The following is a 16,087-nucleotide window of genomic DNA, read 5'->3' on the forward strand; positions in this document are numbered from 1 at the left end:
GTTTCTCTTCAGATCATATAAATCTTTTGCCTTTTACCTATATACCCTCTGGTTCTTCTTTTCACCTCTTGTTTTCCAGAAATTAAATTTTTGCTACTATATTATTTTTGACTTTAGTGAATATTCTTAATGAATTTAAATTTATTTCTGGTGCCTTGATCTTTTAAATTGTGAAATATAGTATATAGTCAAAAGTATATAAAAACTTATACATTTTATTTAATGCACAAAAATGAAAGGAGCTTTCTTGAATTCTACATCTTAAGCCAAGGAATAGAATTTTAATACGTCCCTCGATATCCACAGGGGATTGGTTCCAGGGACCCCAAGGCTACCAAAATCCACCCATGCTCAAGCCCTGCAGTCGGCTGTGCAGAACCTGAGGATGTGGAGGGCTGGCTGTACTGCAGGGCCCCCATATCTCTCTCCATTCGCATCTTTCTCCCACCCACCTGGTACACTGCATTTTATGGAACTCATTCCCTTGCTTTCTTAGTAGTTTTACCACATATGATAGATCCCTTAATAATATATTATTTGGCTTTTGATTGATTTTGAATTTTATATAAATGGAGTCACAGTATGTATATTCTTTTCGACCTTCTTATACACAGCATTATGTTTTTGAGATTCACGTTTATTAATATGATGCACATAGGCGTTGTTCATTCATTCTCACTGCTTGTTGAACTCAGTTGTTTGCCTGTACCACATCCTTTTACAGTCTATATTACTGTTGGACATTTAGATTATTTCCAGTCTTTTGTTCTCATGAATGATACTGTTGTTAACATTCTTACCAGTGTCTCGTGGTGTACACGTGTAAGAGGTTTTCAAGGGTCTTACCTAGTAGTGAAATTGCTGGATCCGTGCAAGTCTAGTTTTCTATGGGAATGCCTGTTTTCCCAAGTTACTATAACTAGTAAGCTCACCCACCAGTAGAGGATAAGGATTCCCTTTGCTCCTCATCCTTGTCAGTACCTGGTATTGTCTTTTGTTCTCAGTTTTTGCCAATTTAATGAGTAGGGATGGTATCTCATTGTGATTTTAATTTTAATTTCTTGATCATTAATGGGGTTGAACATCTTTTCACATATATTGTTCCTATATTCTCCTCTTTTATTTCTATTTATTTCTTTATACCTCCCCCATTGACCTTTTTTTTTTTTTTTAAGTTTTTTTTTTTTTTTTTTTTTTTTGACACAGAGTCTCGCTTTGTTGCCCAGGCTAGAGTGAGTGCCGTGGCGTCAGCCTAGCTCACAGCAACCTCAAACTACTGGGCTCAAGGGATCCTCCTGCCTCAGCCTCCCAAGTAGCTGGGACTACAGGCATGTGCCACCATGCCCGGCTAATTTTTTGTATATATTAGTTGGCCAATTAATTTCTTTCTATTTATAGTAGAGACGGGGTCTCGCTCTTGCTCAGGCTGGTTTCGAACTCCTGACCTCGAGCAATCCGCCTGCCTCGGCCTCCCAGAGAGCTAGGATTACAGGCGTGAGCCACCGCGCCCGGCCCCCCATTGACCTTTTTAAAAATTGATTGATACTTATGTATTCTGAGTATTCTACTATTGGTTATATAGGCTGTGGTTATCTTTGAAGTTTATCTTTTTATTCTCTTTTTGAGGCATTCTTTATTTCTGAGTTAATTATCAGTCTCTTATGTTTGATCTCCAAATCTTTGTGGTTTTGCCTTTCACATTTAGCTCTCTGGTTAATCAAGAATTAAGGAAATATTCAAACACATAGAAAAGGAGAAAAACATGAAGTGTTCCCTCCCCCTATAGTCACCTTCAGAAAATCCAATTTTGTTTCATCTTTTCTTCCTTCCTTACTTTTTTTTTAGGAATAATTTAAGCAAATCCCAGCATCAAGTCTTTTTTACCTGTAAAGATTTCAGTTTTACTGATATTTTATCTGCTTGATATATGAGTTACTGAGAGAGAGATGTTAAAATCTATCGTGGATTTGGCAATTTCTCATTGTGGTTTTAGCAATTTTTGCTTTATGGATTTTGAGGCTATCTTAAAATATTTAGAATTATATCTTTCTGGTGAATAAAATTTTTTATTATTGTGAAGAGATCTACTTTATTTCTCATAATCTTTTTTTGCTCTAAAGTCTCTTTTATCTGTTATTAAGTAGAACTATACCAGCTTTCTTCCATATGACATATGGTATCTCTTTCACTATCGTTTTATTTTCAGCTTTTGGTATCATTACATCTTAACAAATATCTTATTAGCAACAAATATCTTACTGGCTTTTGTATTTGTATCTACCCTACCTATCTTTGTTATTGAACTAGAAAATTTATTACCGTATTTCCCCAAAAATAAGACCTACCCATAAAATAAGTCCTAGCAGGATTTCTAAGCATTTGCACAACATAAGCCCAACCCCGAAAATAAGACCTAGTGATGGGCGTGGCTACGCGGCATAGCTGCACAACCCACGCATTTTGTCATGGAGTGGTAAAGAAGACGAGCAGCCCTTCTCATCTGCCCCATGAGAGCTACATTGCTTGACATGAAAGATTGGGGCCAATGGTTCTAAAGGAAATAGAGTCGCAAGAAATTCAGGATGGAATTTGGAGTTTGGAGAGTTATGATGTTCCAGAAGAAGACAACTTAACTATATTTGAATAAATGTAGATTGTTGTACTGTACTTAAAAAAAACAACACATCCCCTGAAAATAAGCCCTAGGGTGTCTTCTTGAGGAAAAATAAATATAAGACCCTGTCTTATTTTTGGGGAAACACAGTAATAGTAGACTTAAAAATATTATAAATACTAATATATTTTAATTTTTTTCTGTTGTCTTATTTTGTACTTTTTTCTTGCCTTTGTTGCTTTCACCCTCCTTTCTTGTCTCCTTTTACAAGTTTCAAAGTTATGGATTCTACTTCTTTTAGTGGTAACCTTAGCAATTTTAATGTGCATATTCAGCTTGTCACAGTCTGAAGTTCATTAATATTTTTGGTTTCTTTAAATGCTTTAATTTTAATCCCTCTACATTTATATACTATCATTATAATGTATTTTAATTTCTTGTTTTAAAAAAATTTAACTCCAAAGGGCATTGTTGTTTTCTATGGTCAATGTTTTGTTAACATACCTATTTGCACCTTTGTCTTTCATTTGTGTTTCTTTCTCCAACCTTCCTTGTAAGGATCATTTTTCTCCTGCCTTTAGAATTTCCTTTACTGACAGTCAGCAGGTGACAACATTTTGTAAGTTTTTACTTCTAAATTGCTTTTATTTTACCCTCATTCTTGAAAGATTTGTCTTTATGTAGAATTCTGTTGTATCTTAGCACATTGTAGGTACTGTTTCACTGTCTTTTAGCTAATATATTAGTAAACAATTTGATTTTGTTATTGCTTTTGAAGAGTCAGTTTTTCCTCTTATTCTTGCTTCTTAGAAGGCAATGTTTCTCTTCTTTCTGGCTGCTTTTAAAATATCCCATTTTTTTTTAGTTATATAATTCCTCTATGATATTTCAGTGTATGGATCCATTTTTAGTAAACCTGTTTGGGATTTATTGGGCTTCTCGGATATTTAGAGTAGTATCTTTTTTAGTTTTAGAAAGTTTGAAGAGAAATTGCTGAGAATATTACCCAGCCTCAATCTCATCACTCCTTCCGGAACTCTAATCAGATTTTTATTAGATCTTCTGACTCTGTCCTCCATGTCTCTATTTCTCATGTATTCCATTTCTTTGACTCTGCTGTGATCTTGGTAATTTCCCTGACCCATCCTCTAGTTCACTAATTCTCCTTTAGTTTATTTAATCTGCCCATTGAATTTTAAAATTTCTAGTAACACACTATTTATGGAAGTTCTGTTTGGTTCTTTTAAAAATTGGTTTGTTTTGCTTATTATAGTGTTTTATTTCCTTGTTTGTTGTGGATGTGCGAGGGAGTGTGTTTATGTGTGTGTGAGCTGCTCATTTTTCTCAGATCTGTATCTGTGGAAAATTATTGAGGTCTAGGAGAAAGTTGGTTTTCTCCAGAAAAGATTGCATTTACTTCTGTCATTTGCCAAGGGCTGCTTCCAGTCCTTGCCTCCTTAAAATAAATTTTGGGCTTGAGGTTTTTGAGAACAACTAAGTAGTATTTTAAGTCATAGTTACCTAGGTAAGGGCTGGCTTGTGGCTTTGAATTCTCAGGGGAGATGTTTTTCTCCTCTCTCTCCAATGCTGTGGCTCAGAGCAGCCTTTTTTCTTTTTCTTTTTCTTTTAAACAGTCCTTTTGGAATATGGCAACTAATTTCCAGTTTACCCTTATGCTGAGTAAGGGTATGCTGAGTCTAGGGTCTCCAGACTCCCCCCTTAGGTTGGTCAGTGTTCTTTGTCTCCTTTCCCAGAGGCCTGCAAAGCCAAAACATTGATAATTGAATTTTTCCAGTTTGGCAAATGCCTTCAAGGTGAAAATCAGCTTCAGTGAGCTGAGTTGAATTTTGCCTGTTCTTGTCTTCATTTAACTTTTGTCCTGAATATTCCTGGCTTTCTTACCACTTTATGAATGCGTTTAAGAGAGTGTTTTAAGGCCGGGCGAGGTGGCTCACGTCTGTAATCCTAGCACTCTGGGAGGCTGAGGCAGGCAGATTGCTCGAGGTCAGGAGTTTGAAACCATCCTGAGCAAGAGCGAGACCCCGTCTCTACTATAAATAGAAAGAAATTAATTGGCCAACTGATATATATAGAAAAAATTAGCCGGGCATGGTGGTGCATGCCTGTAGTCTCAGCTACTTGGGAGGCTGAGGCAGGAGGATTGCTTGAGCCCAGGAGTTTGAGGTTGCTGTGAGCTAGGCTGACGCAATGGCACTCACTCTAGCCTGGGCAATAAAGTGGAAATTCTGTCTCAAAAAAAAAAAAAATAAGACAGTGTTTTAAAATGTTTTATCCCATGTTTTTTGTTGTTTTCATCCAGAGGGTTAGCACAGGTTCCTAGTCTACCATGTTGCTAGAAACAAGAGAGAGTCTGTTTTTTCTTTTTCTTTTTCTATTCCCTGTTAGATTTTACTGTTATTGAGACGAGTGACCTTGCCTTGGTCTTCTCTGTAGTACGGTGCTCATTGTTCAGTGGACACTCAGTTATATAGGTAAATGTGTACTAGAAAATACTTTGAGGGTTTCCATTTTACATATTTTATATCTATTATATTTTAAAAATCTTCTCAATATTTGTTAAGGTAGATATATTTTTATTTTCTCTGTTTTGCAGATCAATAAAGTAAGACTTAGAGGAAGAATCTGGACACAAATCTGATAATTTAGTAGGGCTAGGATTTAAATTCATGACCTCTGACTCATAATTCTGTGTCTTTTTCACTCTTTCTTTCTAAGTAATGTTGACATTTGACATCTGATTATTTTATCTAGTTATGAAAGTTCTAGAGAAACCACTGGATTAATAATATCTTGATGAAATTATCTCAAAATCTTCACCTGAAAGAAATTTTTAGCTGAGTATTCACTTTGCTTAAGCTTTCATCAGTGATTTAAAACAATATATGGCTTTCTGTTACAGGAAGTAGAAAAAAAAGGAAAGATTTGTTCTTTTTTGCTGTTGCAGCATTGTAAAATAATTTTGCTGTAAAGATCGGTAATTTTTGTCTTTTTCAACAGGTGTGTATGTAATATAGATTGCAGTGGATACAGTTTTAATCCTGTGTGTGCTTCCGATGGGAGTTCCTATAATAATCCCTGTTTTGTTCGAGAAGCATCTTGTATAAAGCAAGAACAAATTGATATAAGGCATCTTGGCCACTGCACAGGTAAAATCCATTCTACTCATCCAGAGATCTGTCTTTAATGTTTTAAGTCTATAATCTTATTTGTATGTTTTGGTTAGTATTCTAAATTTGTAAAATGAGAAAACTTTGAAGCTTCATTTCCTTTTATTTATATTTTAGAATTTCTTTTGTTACTGATTTAGATTTTTTTAAATTTATTTTCATCCTCTTGAGACATAAACTCTGCTTCTTAGTTGTTTATTTTTAGTTACTAAGCTGATTCTAACATGAAATTGTAGGTATATTTACAGTTCTAAGGTGATCTCAAATTTGTGATGATAATAGCTATTTAAGAGTTAACTTGTATTAATTATAATAAAACTATGTATATGTAAGTGTTGGCATGTATTTCTAAAAGTTTTTTTTCTAGAGCGTAATAGTTTATTTTGTTTTCACATTATATTTTTGGCATTTTTGCCTATATATATTACATACTGGTAAAGATTTCAGTGTAATGTTACCGAATGTGAAAGAAAAATTATTACCTTTAGTTTAAAGTTCTTTTTGCCCTTCTTGCTTGTTGTTACAGCTTGGAAGCCATGATACCATATAAGAATGAGATTTTTGTTTTTGACCTGTATTAGAAATATCCAATCTCTACAGCCAGAAGTTCTCAATCTTCTTTTCTTAGTAATACCCACATAGGCTAGGGAAATGGATCACTTCCTCAGTGGCATATGTGGGCCAGGCACATTCTCATGGACTAGGATTGTATATTTTTCCTGCTTACTTGTGTCCCTCGCCCCCCCCTCCCCTACCTTCTCCTTTGGAAAAAGGTTGTTAGCCAAAGTTTGGTACCTTATATCAGTAACAGATTATTTGTAACATACTGCACAACTGATTGCAGTACCTCTGGTCTAAGCCACTAAAGAATATCCAAGATGCTCATTAGAGGCTCTCCAGGAGGGGATTGGATATGGGCAAGATAGAGGAAACCATTTGCCTTGTAGACAGATGTTCTGCTTTGCATTAATTTTTTTTTTTTTTTTTTTTGAGACAGTCTCACTTTATTGCCCAGACTAGAGTGAGTGCCGTGGCATCAGCTTAGCTCATAGCAACCTCAAACTTCTGGGCTCAAGTGATCCTCCTGCCTCAGCCTCCCGAGTAGCTGGGACTACAGGCATGTGCCACCATGCCCGGATAATTTTTTCTCTATATATTAGTTGTCCAATTAATTTACTTCTATTTATAGTAGAGACGGGGTCTCACTCTTGCTCAGGCTGGTTTCGAACTCCTGACCTTGAGCAATCTGCCCGCCTCGGCCTCCCAGAGTGCTAGGATTATAGGCGTGAGCCACCGCGCCCGGCCACTTTGCTTTAATTTTGAAGAAGTATGGTTTGGTTTTCTTTCATGGGTGGCATTTAGAGTTTAGGTAGGAAGAATAGCTTAGAGAAGAAATATCTTGTGTGAAGAACCGATGCATGTTTGAATGACACTCTCTGGAATTTCAAGTTCAGAGCACTTGGCCAAGCTTGGGAATTTTAAGTGAAATTCATGCAGATTTAAACTTCTTTGGAGTGATTGACCCTTACATTTTATTTTAGTCCCTCTATACTTTTCCATCCACACCTAACTATACCTTCCTTTTGCCACCCACACCACTCCTATGTATTGGAAAGCTTGTGCCTCTGAACAGGTATTAATGGTTCATTTATAAAAGTCTTCCCAGTTCAATTCAGATACAATTCAGAAATTTGGGTCTTTTTTTTTTTTTTTTTTTTTAAATAGGGTCTATTCCAGTACAATGGTTCTTTTTTTTTTTTTATAGTAAATGTTTGATAACACAGTTAAGATTCTACATTTATTTTAATCTGCTATTTCCAGGGAAACAGTGGTAGGAGAAGGTAAATTGTTCAGTAGTTCTTTGAGAAAGGGTTAACCATTTCTACTCATGGTATGTGTTATGTTAGTTTACATAGGAAAGACTTTTAAAGGAGGTGAATTTTAAGCTGAAGACCAAATGAAATTAGACTGTTTATCATGCAAAGAGCTTACATACCTAAGATGTCTTGAGGCTTGAAGCCAAAGTGGCACAATTTATCAAGAGAATGGTGGAAAGTGTGAGCAGGATAGTGGACAGAGAGTTAAGAAGGACCTGGAATAATTTGGGATAATTAAGAGTTTCATGACTTAAACATTGTATATATCTTAATTTGAAAATGGCTTTTTCTTATAGACACAGATGACACAAGTTTGTTGGGAAAGAAAGATGATGGACTACAGTATCGACCAGATGTGAAAGGTATTGAATCATGATTTTCTAAATTGTGGCCGATTACTGAAATATGGTCACTAGATATCCTTAATAGTTCTATTTCCATTATAACAACTCCTTCAGCTTTGCTCTCTGTAATAGTATAAATGATGTAGTTGATTATTAGTATTAATATTAACTGAAACAGCTAGAGTACGTCTCAGTTTACAGCAAGCTCTCGATATACTTTTTTTTTAAAATTTTTGTTGAGATAATTGTACATTCATATGCAGTTGTAAGAAATTATACAGAAAGATCCCTCAAAAATGCTTTTAAAAATCCTCTTTAGTCCTCTAGAATCTACTATTAAAATATTAACATTTGCCCTCTGCTCAGGTCTTTGAGCCTCGTTCCCTCTGCCTGGATCTTTATTTCCTTTTTGGACTAATTCCTTCTCATCCGTTTAGTCTCAGCTTAGAAGTCATTTTGTTTTTGGGAAGTATTCCTTGACCCTTAAATCTAGATTAGGTGCTTCTTTTACATACTCCCCTCTCTGAGCACTTAGCCTACTCTTTTACAATTGTCATTTTGCTCATTTGTATCCCCCTCTAGGCTGAGTTCTGTGAGGACAGGAGACAGCGTCTGTCATGTTAACTGTGTATCCCTAATACCTAGCAGAAGATCTGGCACATAAGTAGTATGAACATAAATAATACTACATAAGTGGTATGGACAAGTTCCATACTTGTTCAAAGAATGGATGTGGCTCAAAGAAGCTGTAGGATTTATTTGCACAGAGTCTCACAGCTAGTAAAGGTCAGAGCAGAGACTGGATTTCAGGTCCCTCCTCAAGTCCATTGCTTTTCATGCTTGTTTTCATATCCATTATTTATTTGATTCTTATAACAACTTGATAGATAAGGACCAGTGGGAACATTGGGGGTCAATGAGGTTATATTTAGTTAACCAAAACAAGTCTAGATCTTTGGCTTTTAGACCCCGTACTTCCATAATTGCTGTATCACAAGTGTATCTTCTATCTATCTGTTTGGTTATACTAAGGAACATAATATTTTTATTAAAATAAATGATCTACCTTTTATGCCTAACTTTTAAAAATATGTAAAATGGAAATGATAATAGTACCTATCTCATAGAATTTCATAAAAATTAAATGAGATAATACATGTTAAGTGGTTAGAATAGTACCTGATATACTCATAAGTGCTCAATAAATGGTAGTTGTTATTATCATTGAGTAATTTGTTACTTCCCTAACTTGAATCATATCAAAACCATGAGCCCCTGAAATATCAGCTTTCTATGTTGATATAAAGTGCTATATTTAAGATAGGAAATTTCCTGTATTTCCATAGGAGACATAATAGATCAGCCCCACTTTTATTCATTATACCGATGGTACATGACTAGAATATGAAGGCCATTTTTTAGTATTTAGAAGCTTATACTTAGGACAATTTGGAGAGTTATGTGTGCTCAAAACACATATGTGCTGTTGATAAAATTATGTAGATAATTCAGTGCCTAGGCCACTTTGAGCTACTGAAAAATTTTTAGACGTAATAATTCATCTATAATTTAAATGAAATTATAATTATAGATATAGTTTATTATATGCTTAATTTATATTGACCATTTTTACTATTTGTGGATAGAAAGATATCTAATACATGATATATACATCTTTAAAGAACTTGTGATATAGCTGGATGTGGTGGTGTATGCCTATAGTCCCAGCTACTCAGGAGGCTGAGGTAGGAGGATTGCTGGAGCCCAGGAGTGTGAGGTTGCTGTGAGCTAGGCTGACACTACTATACTCTAGCCTGGGCCACAGAGTGAGACCCTGTCTCACACACAACAAAAAACTTGTGATATAGTAAAAAATTCACATAACCAACTTCCAACAAAGTAGAAATTGATTATTGTCATTAAAGTAATACAGTTAAAAAGTATGATGGGAGGCCAGCACAGTGGCTCATGCCTGTAATCCTAGCACTTTGGGATGCCAAGGCGGGAGGATCACTTGAGGGCAGTAATTTGAGACCAGCCTAGGCAAACACAGTGAGACACTCATCTTTTTTTTAATTTTTTAATTTTTTTTATTTTAGCATATTATGGGGGTACAAATGTTAAGGTTATGTATATTGCCCATACCCCTCCTCCCCTCTCGGGTCAGAGCTTCAAGCGTGACCATCCCCTAAACGTTGCACATTGCACTCCTTATGTTTGTATATACCCTTCCCATCCTCCCCCCTCCCACATGCCCGACACCCGATAGATGTTTTTCCTATATGTGAGACACCCATCTTAAAAAAAAAAAAAAATCAGGTTGGTATGGTGGTGCGTGCCTAGTCCTAGCTACCCGAGAGGCTGAGCCAGGAGGATCTCCTGAGCTCAGGAGTTCGAGGCTGCAGTGAGCTATGATCACATTTCTGTGCTTCATCTTGGGTGACAGAGTGAGAAAATATCTACAAAAACCAAAAACAAAAATAAAAAAAAATGACTCTGCAATGGGAATTCAGAAAAGAAATTACTCTTTTGTGGGGGACAGAGGGGGTATGAGAAATGGCATGGAAGAAGTAGAACTTGAATGAACTTCAAAGGATGATTAGGATTTGAACAAAAGTCAGAAGGATATTTAAGGAGGATAGAAGAACATGAGCCAGAGATAAGTCAGGATGTATAGGAATATGGTAAGGAATTCGTTTTGGCTAGAGAGTGGAGGCTTAAGAGGTAGAAGTGGAAGACAAGGCTAGAAAGATAGTTTGGGGCCAGACTGTGTCACTTTGAATGCTATACTATCCTAGGGAAATTAGACTTTATTTGTGGGCAGTAGGGAATGGTATTATTATTATTATTATTGTTTTTAATTTTTTTTTTGAGATATTGTCTCACTCTGTTGCCCTGGCTAGAGTGCCATGGTGTCAGCCTAGTTCACAGCAACCTCAAACTCTTGGGCTCAAGCAATCCTTCTGCCTTAGCATCTCGAATAGCTGGGACTACAGGCATGCCTGGCTAATTTTTTTCTGTTTTTGGTAGAGACAGGGTCTTGTTCTTGCTCAGGCTGGTCTTGAACTCCTGAGCTCAAACGATCTGCCCGCCTTGGCCTCCCAAGAGTGCTAGGATTACAGGCATGAACTACTGCGCCTGGCCAGGAATGGTATTATTAATCTAAAATGTTTGAAAAAGGCAAGGCTACGAAGTTAACCATTTGAATGATAACAAACAGGAACATTGTGCTTATTGTATACGTTGTAGTAGAGGCAGGGAGATCAGTTAGGTAGACGCAAGGAATAGACATCTGCTTAGATAGGAGAGAGAGAGTGAGTTAAAAGTGACTAAGACTTCAAGCTCAGATGACATGGATGATGGATTCTATTCATAGAACTAAGGATGTTGTGGGGACGGTGAAGGGTATTTGGAATAAGGTAAGAGAAGATTTGATGATGGAGTTGATTGATCAGTATAAATTTTTGAGTCCTTGGATATAGAGATGATAACTGAAGTCATGAGAAGGAATGAGAATGATTATAGAGTTGCAGTGTCTAATACAGTAGCCACTGGCCACATGTAGCTATTTAAATTTAAATTAATTAAAATGAAATCATACTAGCCCTATTTCAGATGTTCAATAACTACATGTGACCAGTGCCTACCATATTGGACAGCACAGTTATGGAACATTTCCAGAGTTGCTGAAAGTTCTGTTGGACAGCACTATAACTTAGAAAGGAGAGAAGGCCCAACTTGGGATGAAGCAGAAAGAGGCCTGAGGAAGAAAACCAAGAAGAATACACAGCAACCACCAGGGAAATGATGGCTAATAGCTTCAAATGCTATAGAAAAGTATAGGAGTACTAAACAATGCTTGAATTTGAAGATAAGGGGATCATTGACAATTGGACCAAGGAATTTCTTTTTTTTTTTTTTACTAACTCCAACGATCTGGGAAGATCTGTGGACCAAGGAATTTCTTGAGTGAAAGAATTAAAGATGAAACCCAAATTGTGAAAAATGTTCTAGTAGTAAGAAAACAGAGGTTAAAAGATAAAAGCAAACCCATTTGCTTTTATTTTTTTGTTCTCACAGCATTTATTTGTAGGAGGCCCTTAGTAAATATTCACATCTGCAATCATGCACAGCCAAGACTGAGTACAGAGATCCAGGGATAAGGCTACAAAGTAAAAAGCAGGAATGCAGCACCAGCAAGAAGCTGGAAAGACAAGAAGATAGTGCTCAGTAAGAGTGATCTTTTAAAGTCATGCTTTTAGAGAAGAGTGCTTATGAAATGGAAAATTTGAGTGTCCAGAACAATAGCTGAATTAGTGCTTTTCTTGAGCTATTGGAAAACCTGTGGTAAATACTGAAATTGGAGTGTTGGAAGCTCTTTTGTGGATATTGAAGTCCTAAAGGATATGATGATTGAGCAGAGTTGTGTGGGAGATGGATATGTGACATTTTAAAAACTTTATTATAGAAAACTTCAAAGATACATAAATAGATTAGTATAATGAACCCTCATATACCCAATACCCACCTTCAGCAGTTATCAACTTTGTCATTCTTATTTTGTCTGTGTACCTCCACCCACATGATTATCATTATTCTCATTTTACACTTTTTTAAAGGTATAATTTACAACACTGAAATGCACAAATCTTACCTGTCAGTTTTGACAAATAGATACACCCTGCATTCACTGTACCTTATTATCAATAACATTTCCATCTACCCAGGAAAATTCCTTTGTGGCATATGGCATTTTAATGTGACCATTTTGATTCAAAGATATTTTCTTTTTTTTTTCAAAGATATTTTCATACAGCCTAAAGTCTAACCATAATACTTTTTATTACAAAAATATTCTCACTTCATTCCTGAGCTTCACCTCACCCCAACTCTCACCCCATCTTTGACCTCATTCTTGAGCCTCATTAGTCTCTCTACTGCTGCTGCTGGCCATGGGTACCAGAGATATCGAGGTATCGATATCAATATCATTGTTCCCATGACTTGGTGACTGCTGTTTATGTATTTCAGCCCAGCTGTTTTGATGTGCCCTTTTAAAGATGGTTTTGCCAGATTTGCCTCATCAGAAGGTAAGACTGTGAGCCAGGTGCTAAGCTCGCTGAAGGAAATCTGAGAGCATGTCATGGAGCGTGGTCGAGAGTCCTGATGAAGATGATTAGAAGGTTCCTGGAGAGGAAAGTTGTTGGGAGAGGGGCGTGGAGTGCTGGCCTGGAAATGACAGTGGTGAGCATGTCAGGGGAAGGAGGTCTAGTAAGTGATGTGGTCTTGGCACTTCAGGAAGATGAGAGGGGTATTTTCTAATGGAATGGTTGAGGAAGTGAATGAGTTTATTCACATTTAAAAGGGTGTTTCTCTGGGCAGAGTGGGGGCGGTTAGGAAGGGAAGAGCTGGATTGGTCTGGAGGAGAGTGGGGTTTAGAAATGAGAGCGTGAGAGATGTTTATACCAAGGTAGGTAAAAATTCCTTAATAGAGTCCAAGGAGACTGGGTGAGGGGAGATATGTAGAGGGATGTGATAGTGATGAAGGTTAGCAGGTGCAGGGTAGTATAGGGGAAGCAAGACAGGATATTTTGAATTTTTTTAACTGTCGGGATTTATAGAAATAATGAGCCCTGGGGTTACTGATACAATGTTGCTGTAGCTGTGGTCTCAGCAGTTACCTTCGAGGTGCATGTCTCAGTTGCCCATAGCAACTTCTTGTACTTTGTTTGGATTGTACACTGGTGGACTGGGACAGATAACCAGTGGAACAAGCCTTTGCAGATAAGCCATCTGGAACTGGATTTTCTTATAAACATCATCTCTTAGAGCCATAACTATCCTTTGTATTTGAAAAGACTGCTGATGGTGATAGATTTGTTTCTGAATGCTTTTGTGGGTGAAAGGAGCCACTGAGTGACGAAGTGTGCTTTTTATATTGCACACACACACATTGTTCAGAGACTAGCAGTTGCAGTTGTTGTTCGTGGAGCCTGTCACCACTTGCCTAAGGGCATTGTTTAGACAGGATCTTTCTGTGCCCAGTTCTTACTGTGTGTAGGCTTCATCTCTGCTGTGGTTTGTGAAAACATGCTTTACTGTATCTTTCAAGCCTTTTTATCTTTCCTTTTTGAAGTTGTCTAATTTATGTGGCCTAGAGAGCAGGTGCTTGGCCCATTCTGCTTTTGTCCATTCCCTATACATCTCCCAGGGTAGCTTGGTGAAATACTAGTATAATGACTAAGAGCTTACACTCTGGAATCAGACTTGCTCTACGCTTAAAGCTGTGTGTCCTGATTTTTTTGAGCCTCATTTATCACATCTATAGTTGGGAGCAGTAATATCTACTGCCTTGAGTCACTCTGAATATTAAACGCTATATTGGTGAATTCATTATCAATGTCATTATGATTAGTACTAATACTTTTGATTTCTGGTATCATTTTTGGTAACCTGGCTTTGTTCAAAAGTCTCACCATTCTGTTTTACTATTTAATATTATGGTTTATGAGTGACATCAGTAGGAGATTCATCCATTTAATAATTATTAATCAAGTGCCTCACTATGTGCCAGGTGCTTTTACAGATTATTTAGTCCTTATAAAACCGTGTTATTCTCATTTTGCAGATGAACAAAGTGAAACTAATATTTTGTTGCTTATGTTGAATGGCAGAACAAGGACTAGAATTCAGACTTTCTGAGCCTAAGCCCTGGTGCTCTTTCCTTTTGTATAACAATTACTCAAGAATTCTGTTCTTCTTCCTTGCTTGCTTTCTTAATCACCTTCAGAATATTTAATCTATTCTCAGCTATCACCTTGGTGAACTTTAAAATTTGTTCTTTAGCCTTGCTCTTTCTCTGAGCACTAGTTTCACATATTCAATTGCCTATTGGGTCTTCCTACTTACTTTTTGTTTATTTTGTCATTGCTTCAAACTCCGGGAAATACCCTGGTGCCTGGGACATAATGGTTGCTTTACAAACACTTTTGGATTACTGGAGATCTAAATTTGAACTCAGTTTACTACATTCTCTTTACTGAACCTCATATCATTAGGCTCCCATTTAGAGTCATTTTAATGGGATTCCTTCATCAGACCAGATGGCCTCCAACAATCCTTCCAGATCTGAGTTTCTGAGCTCATTCACTTTCCAAAGCATCTTCAAGCTGTATGTATTTATTTTTATATCTTCAGTATCTGTGAGCTTTGTCTTAGCTTTTCATTGCTACAAGTTTGGATTATATACTAACCTTCTAATTGGTCACCTGATCTACTTGGTATTCCTAGTACTCCTGCCCCTTATACACCGTTATCCAACTAATTTTTTTTTTTTTTTTTTGAGACAGAGTCTCACTTTTGTTGCCCAGGCTAGAGTGAGTGCCATGGCGTCAGTCTAGCTCACAGCAACCTCAATCTCCTGGGCTCAAGTGATCCTTCTGCCTCAGCCTCCCAAGTAGCTGGAACTACAGGCATGCACCACCATGCCCGGCTAATTTTTTGTATATATATTTTTAGTTGGTCAATTAATTTCTTTCTATTTTTAGTAGAGACGGGGTCTCGCTCAGGCTGGTTTCGAACTCCTGACCTCAAGCAATCCGCCTGCCTTGGCCTCCCAGAGTGCTAGGATTACAGGCGTGAGCCACCGCGCCCAGCCTCAACTAATTATTTTAAAAGCTTTATTGAGATATCACTTACATACCATTAAATTAACCTGTTTAAAATGTACAATTCAGTGATTTTTAGTATATTTACACAGTTGTACAAGTGTTACCATAATCTAATTTTAGAACTTTGCCATCACCCCCTAAAAGTCCATTCCATCACACCCATTAGCAGTCAGTCATTCCTCATTCCCCTTAACCACTAGCCCTGGACAACCACTCTTAATTTTTGTATAAAACATAGCTTTCGTTGTGTTGCTCTTCAGCTAGAAGGCCTTCAGTGTCTTTCTTGTCTGTATGATTAAGAAAACATGTCTCACTTGGAATTCACATTTTCCCATAATCTAGTTTCAGCGCACTTCTCCAGCTTTGAGTTGGAATGTCTGAATGTGCCACTCTT

General features: G+C 37.0%; 1 protein-coding gene across 2 annotated transcripts in view; it reads left to right on the top strand.

Moving 5' to 3' along the window:
- Positions 1 to 16,087, top strand: part of TMEFF1 (transmembrane protein with EGF like and two follistatin like domains 1) — a 90,140-nt gene that overhangs the window by 55,458 nt on the left and 18,595 nt on the right. For both annotated transcript variants that reach the window (XM_012768975.2, XM_012768976.2), the window contains exons 6-7: positions 5,633 to 5,781; positions 7,976 to 8,041. In XM_012768975.2, the coding sequence (XP_012624429.1) occupies positions 5,633 to 5,781; positions 7,976 to 8,041 (215 nt within the window). The remainder of the gene's footprint in view (positions 1 to 5,632; positions 5,782 to 7,975; positions 8,042 to 16,087) is intronic.

The sequence above is a fragment of the Microcebus murinus genome, chromosome 12, assembly GCF_040939455.1.
Source record: "Microcebus murinus isolate Inina chromosome 12, M.murinus_Inina_mat1.0, whole genome shotgun sequence".
NCBI lineage: Eukaryota > Metazoa > Chordata > Mammalia > Primates > Cheirogaleidae > Microcebus > Microcebus murinus.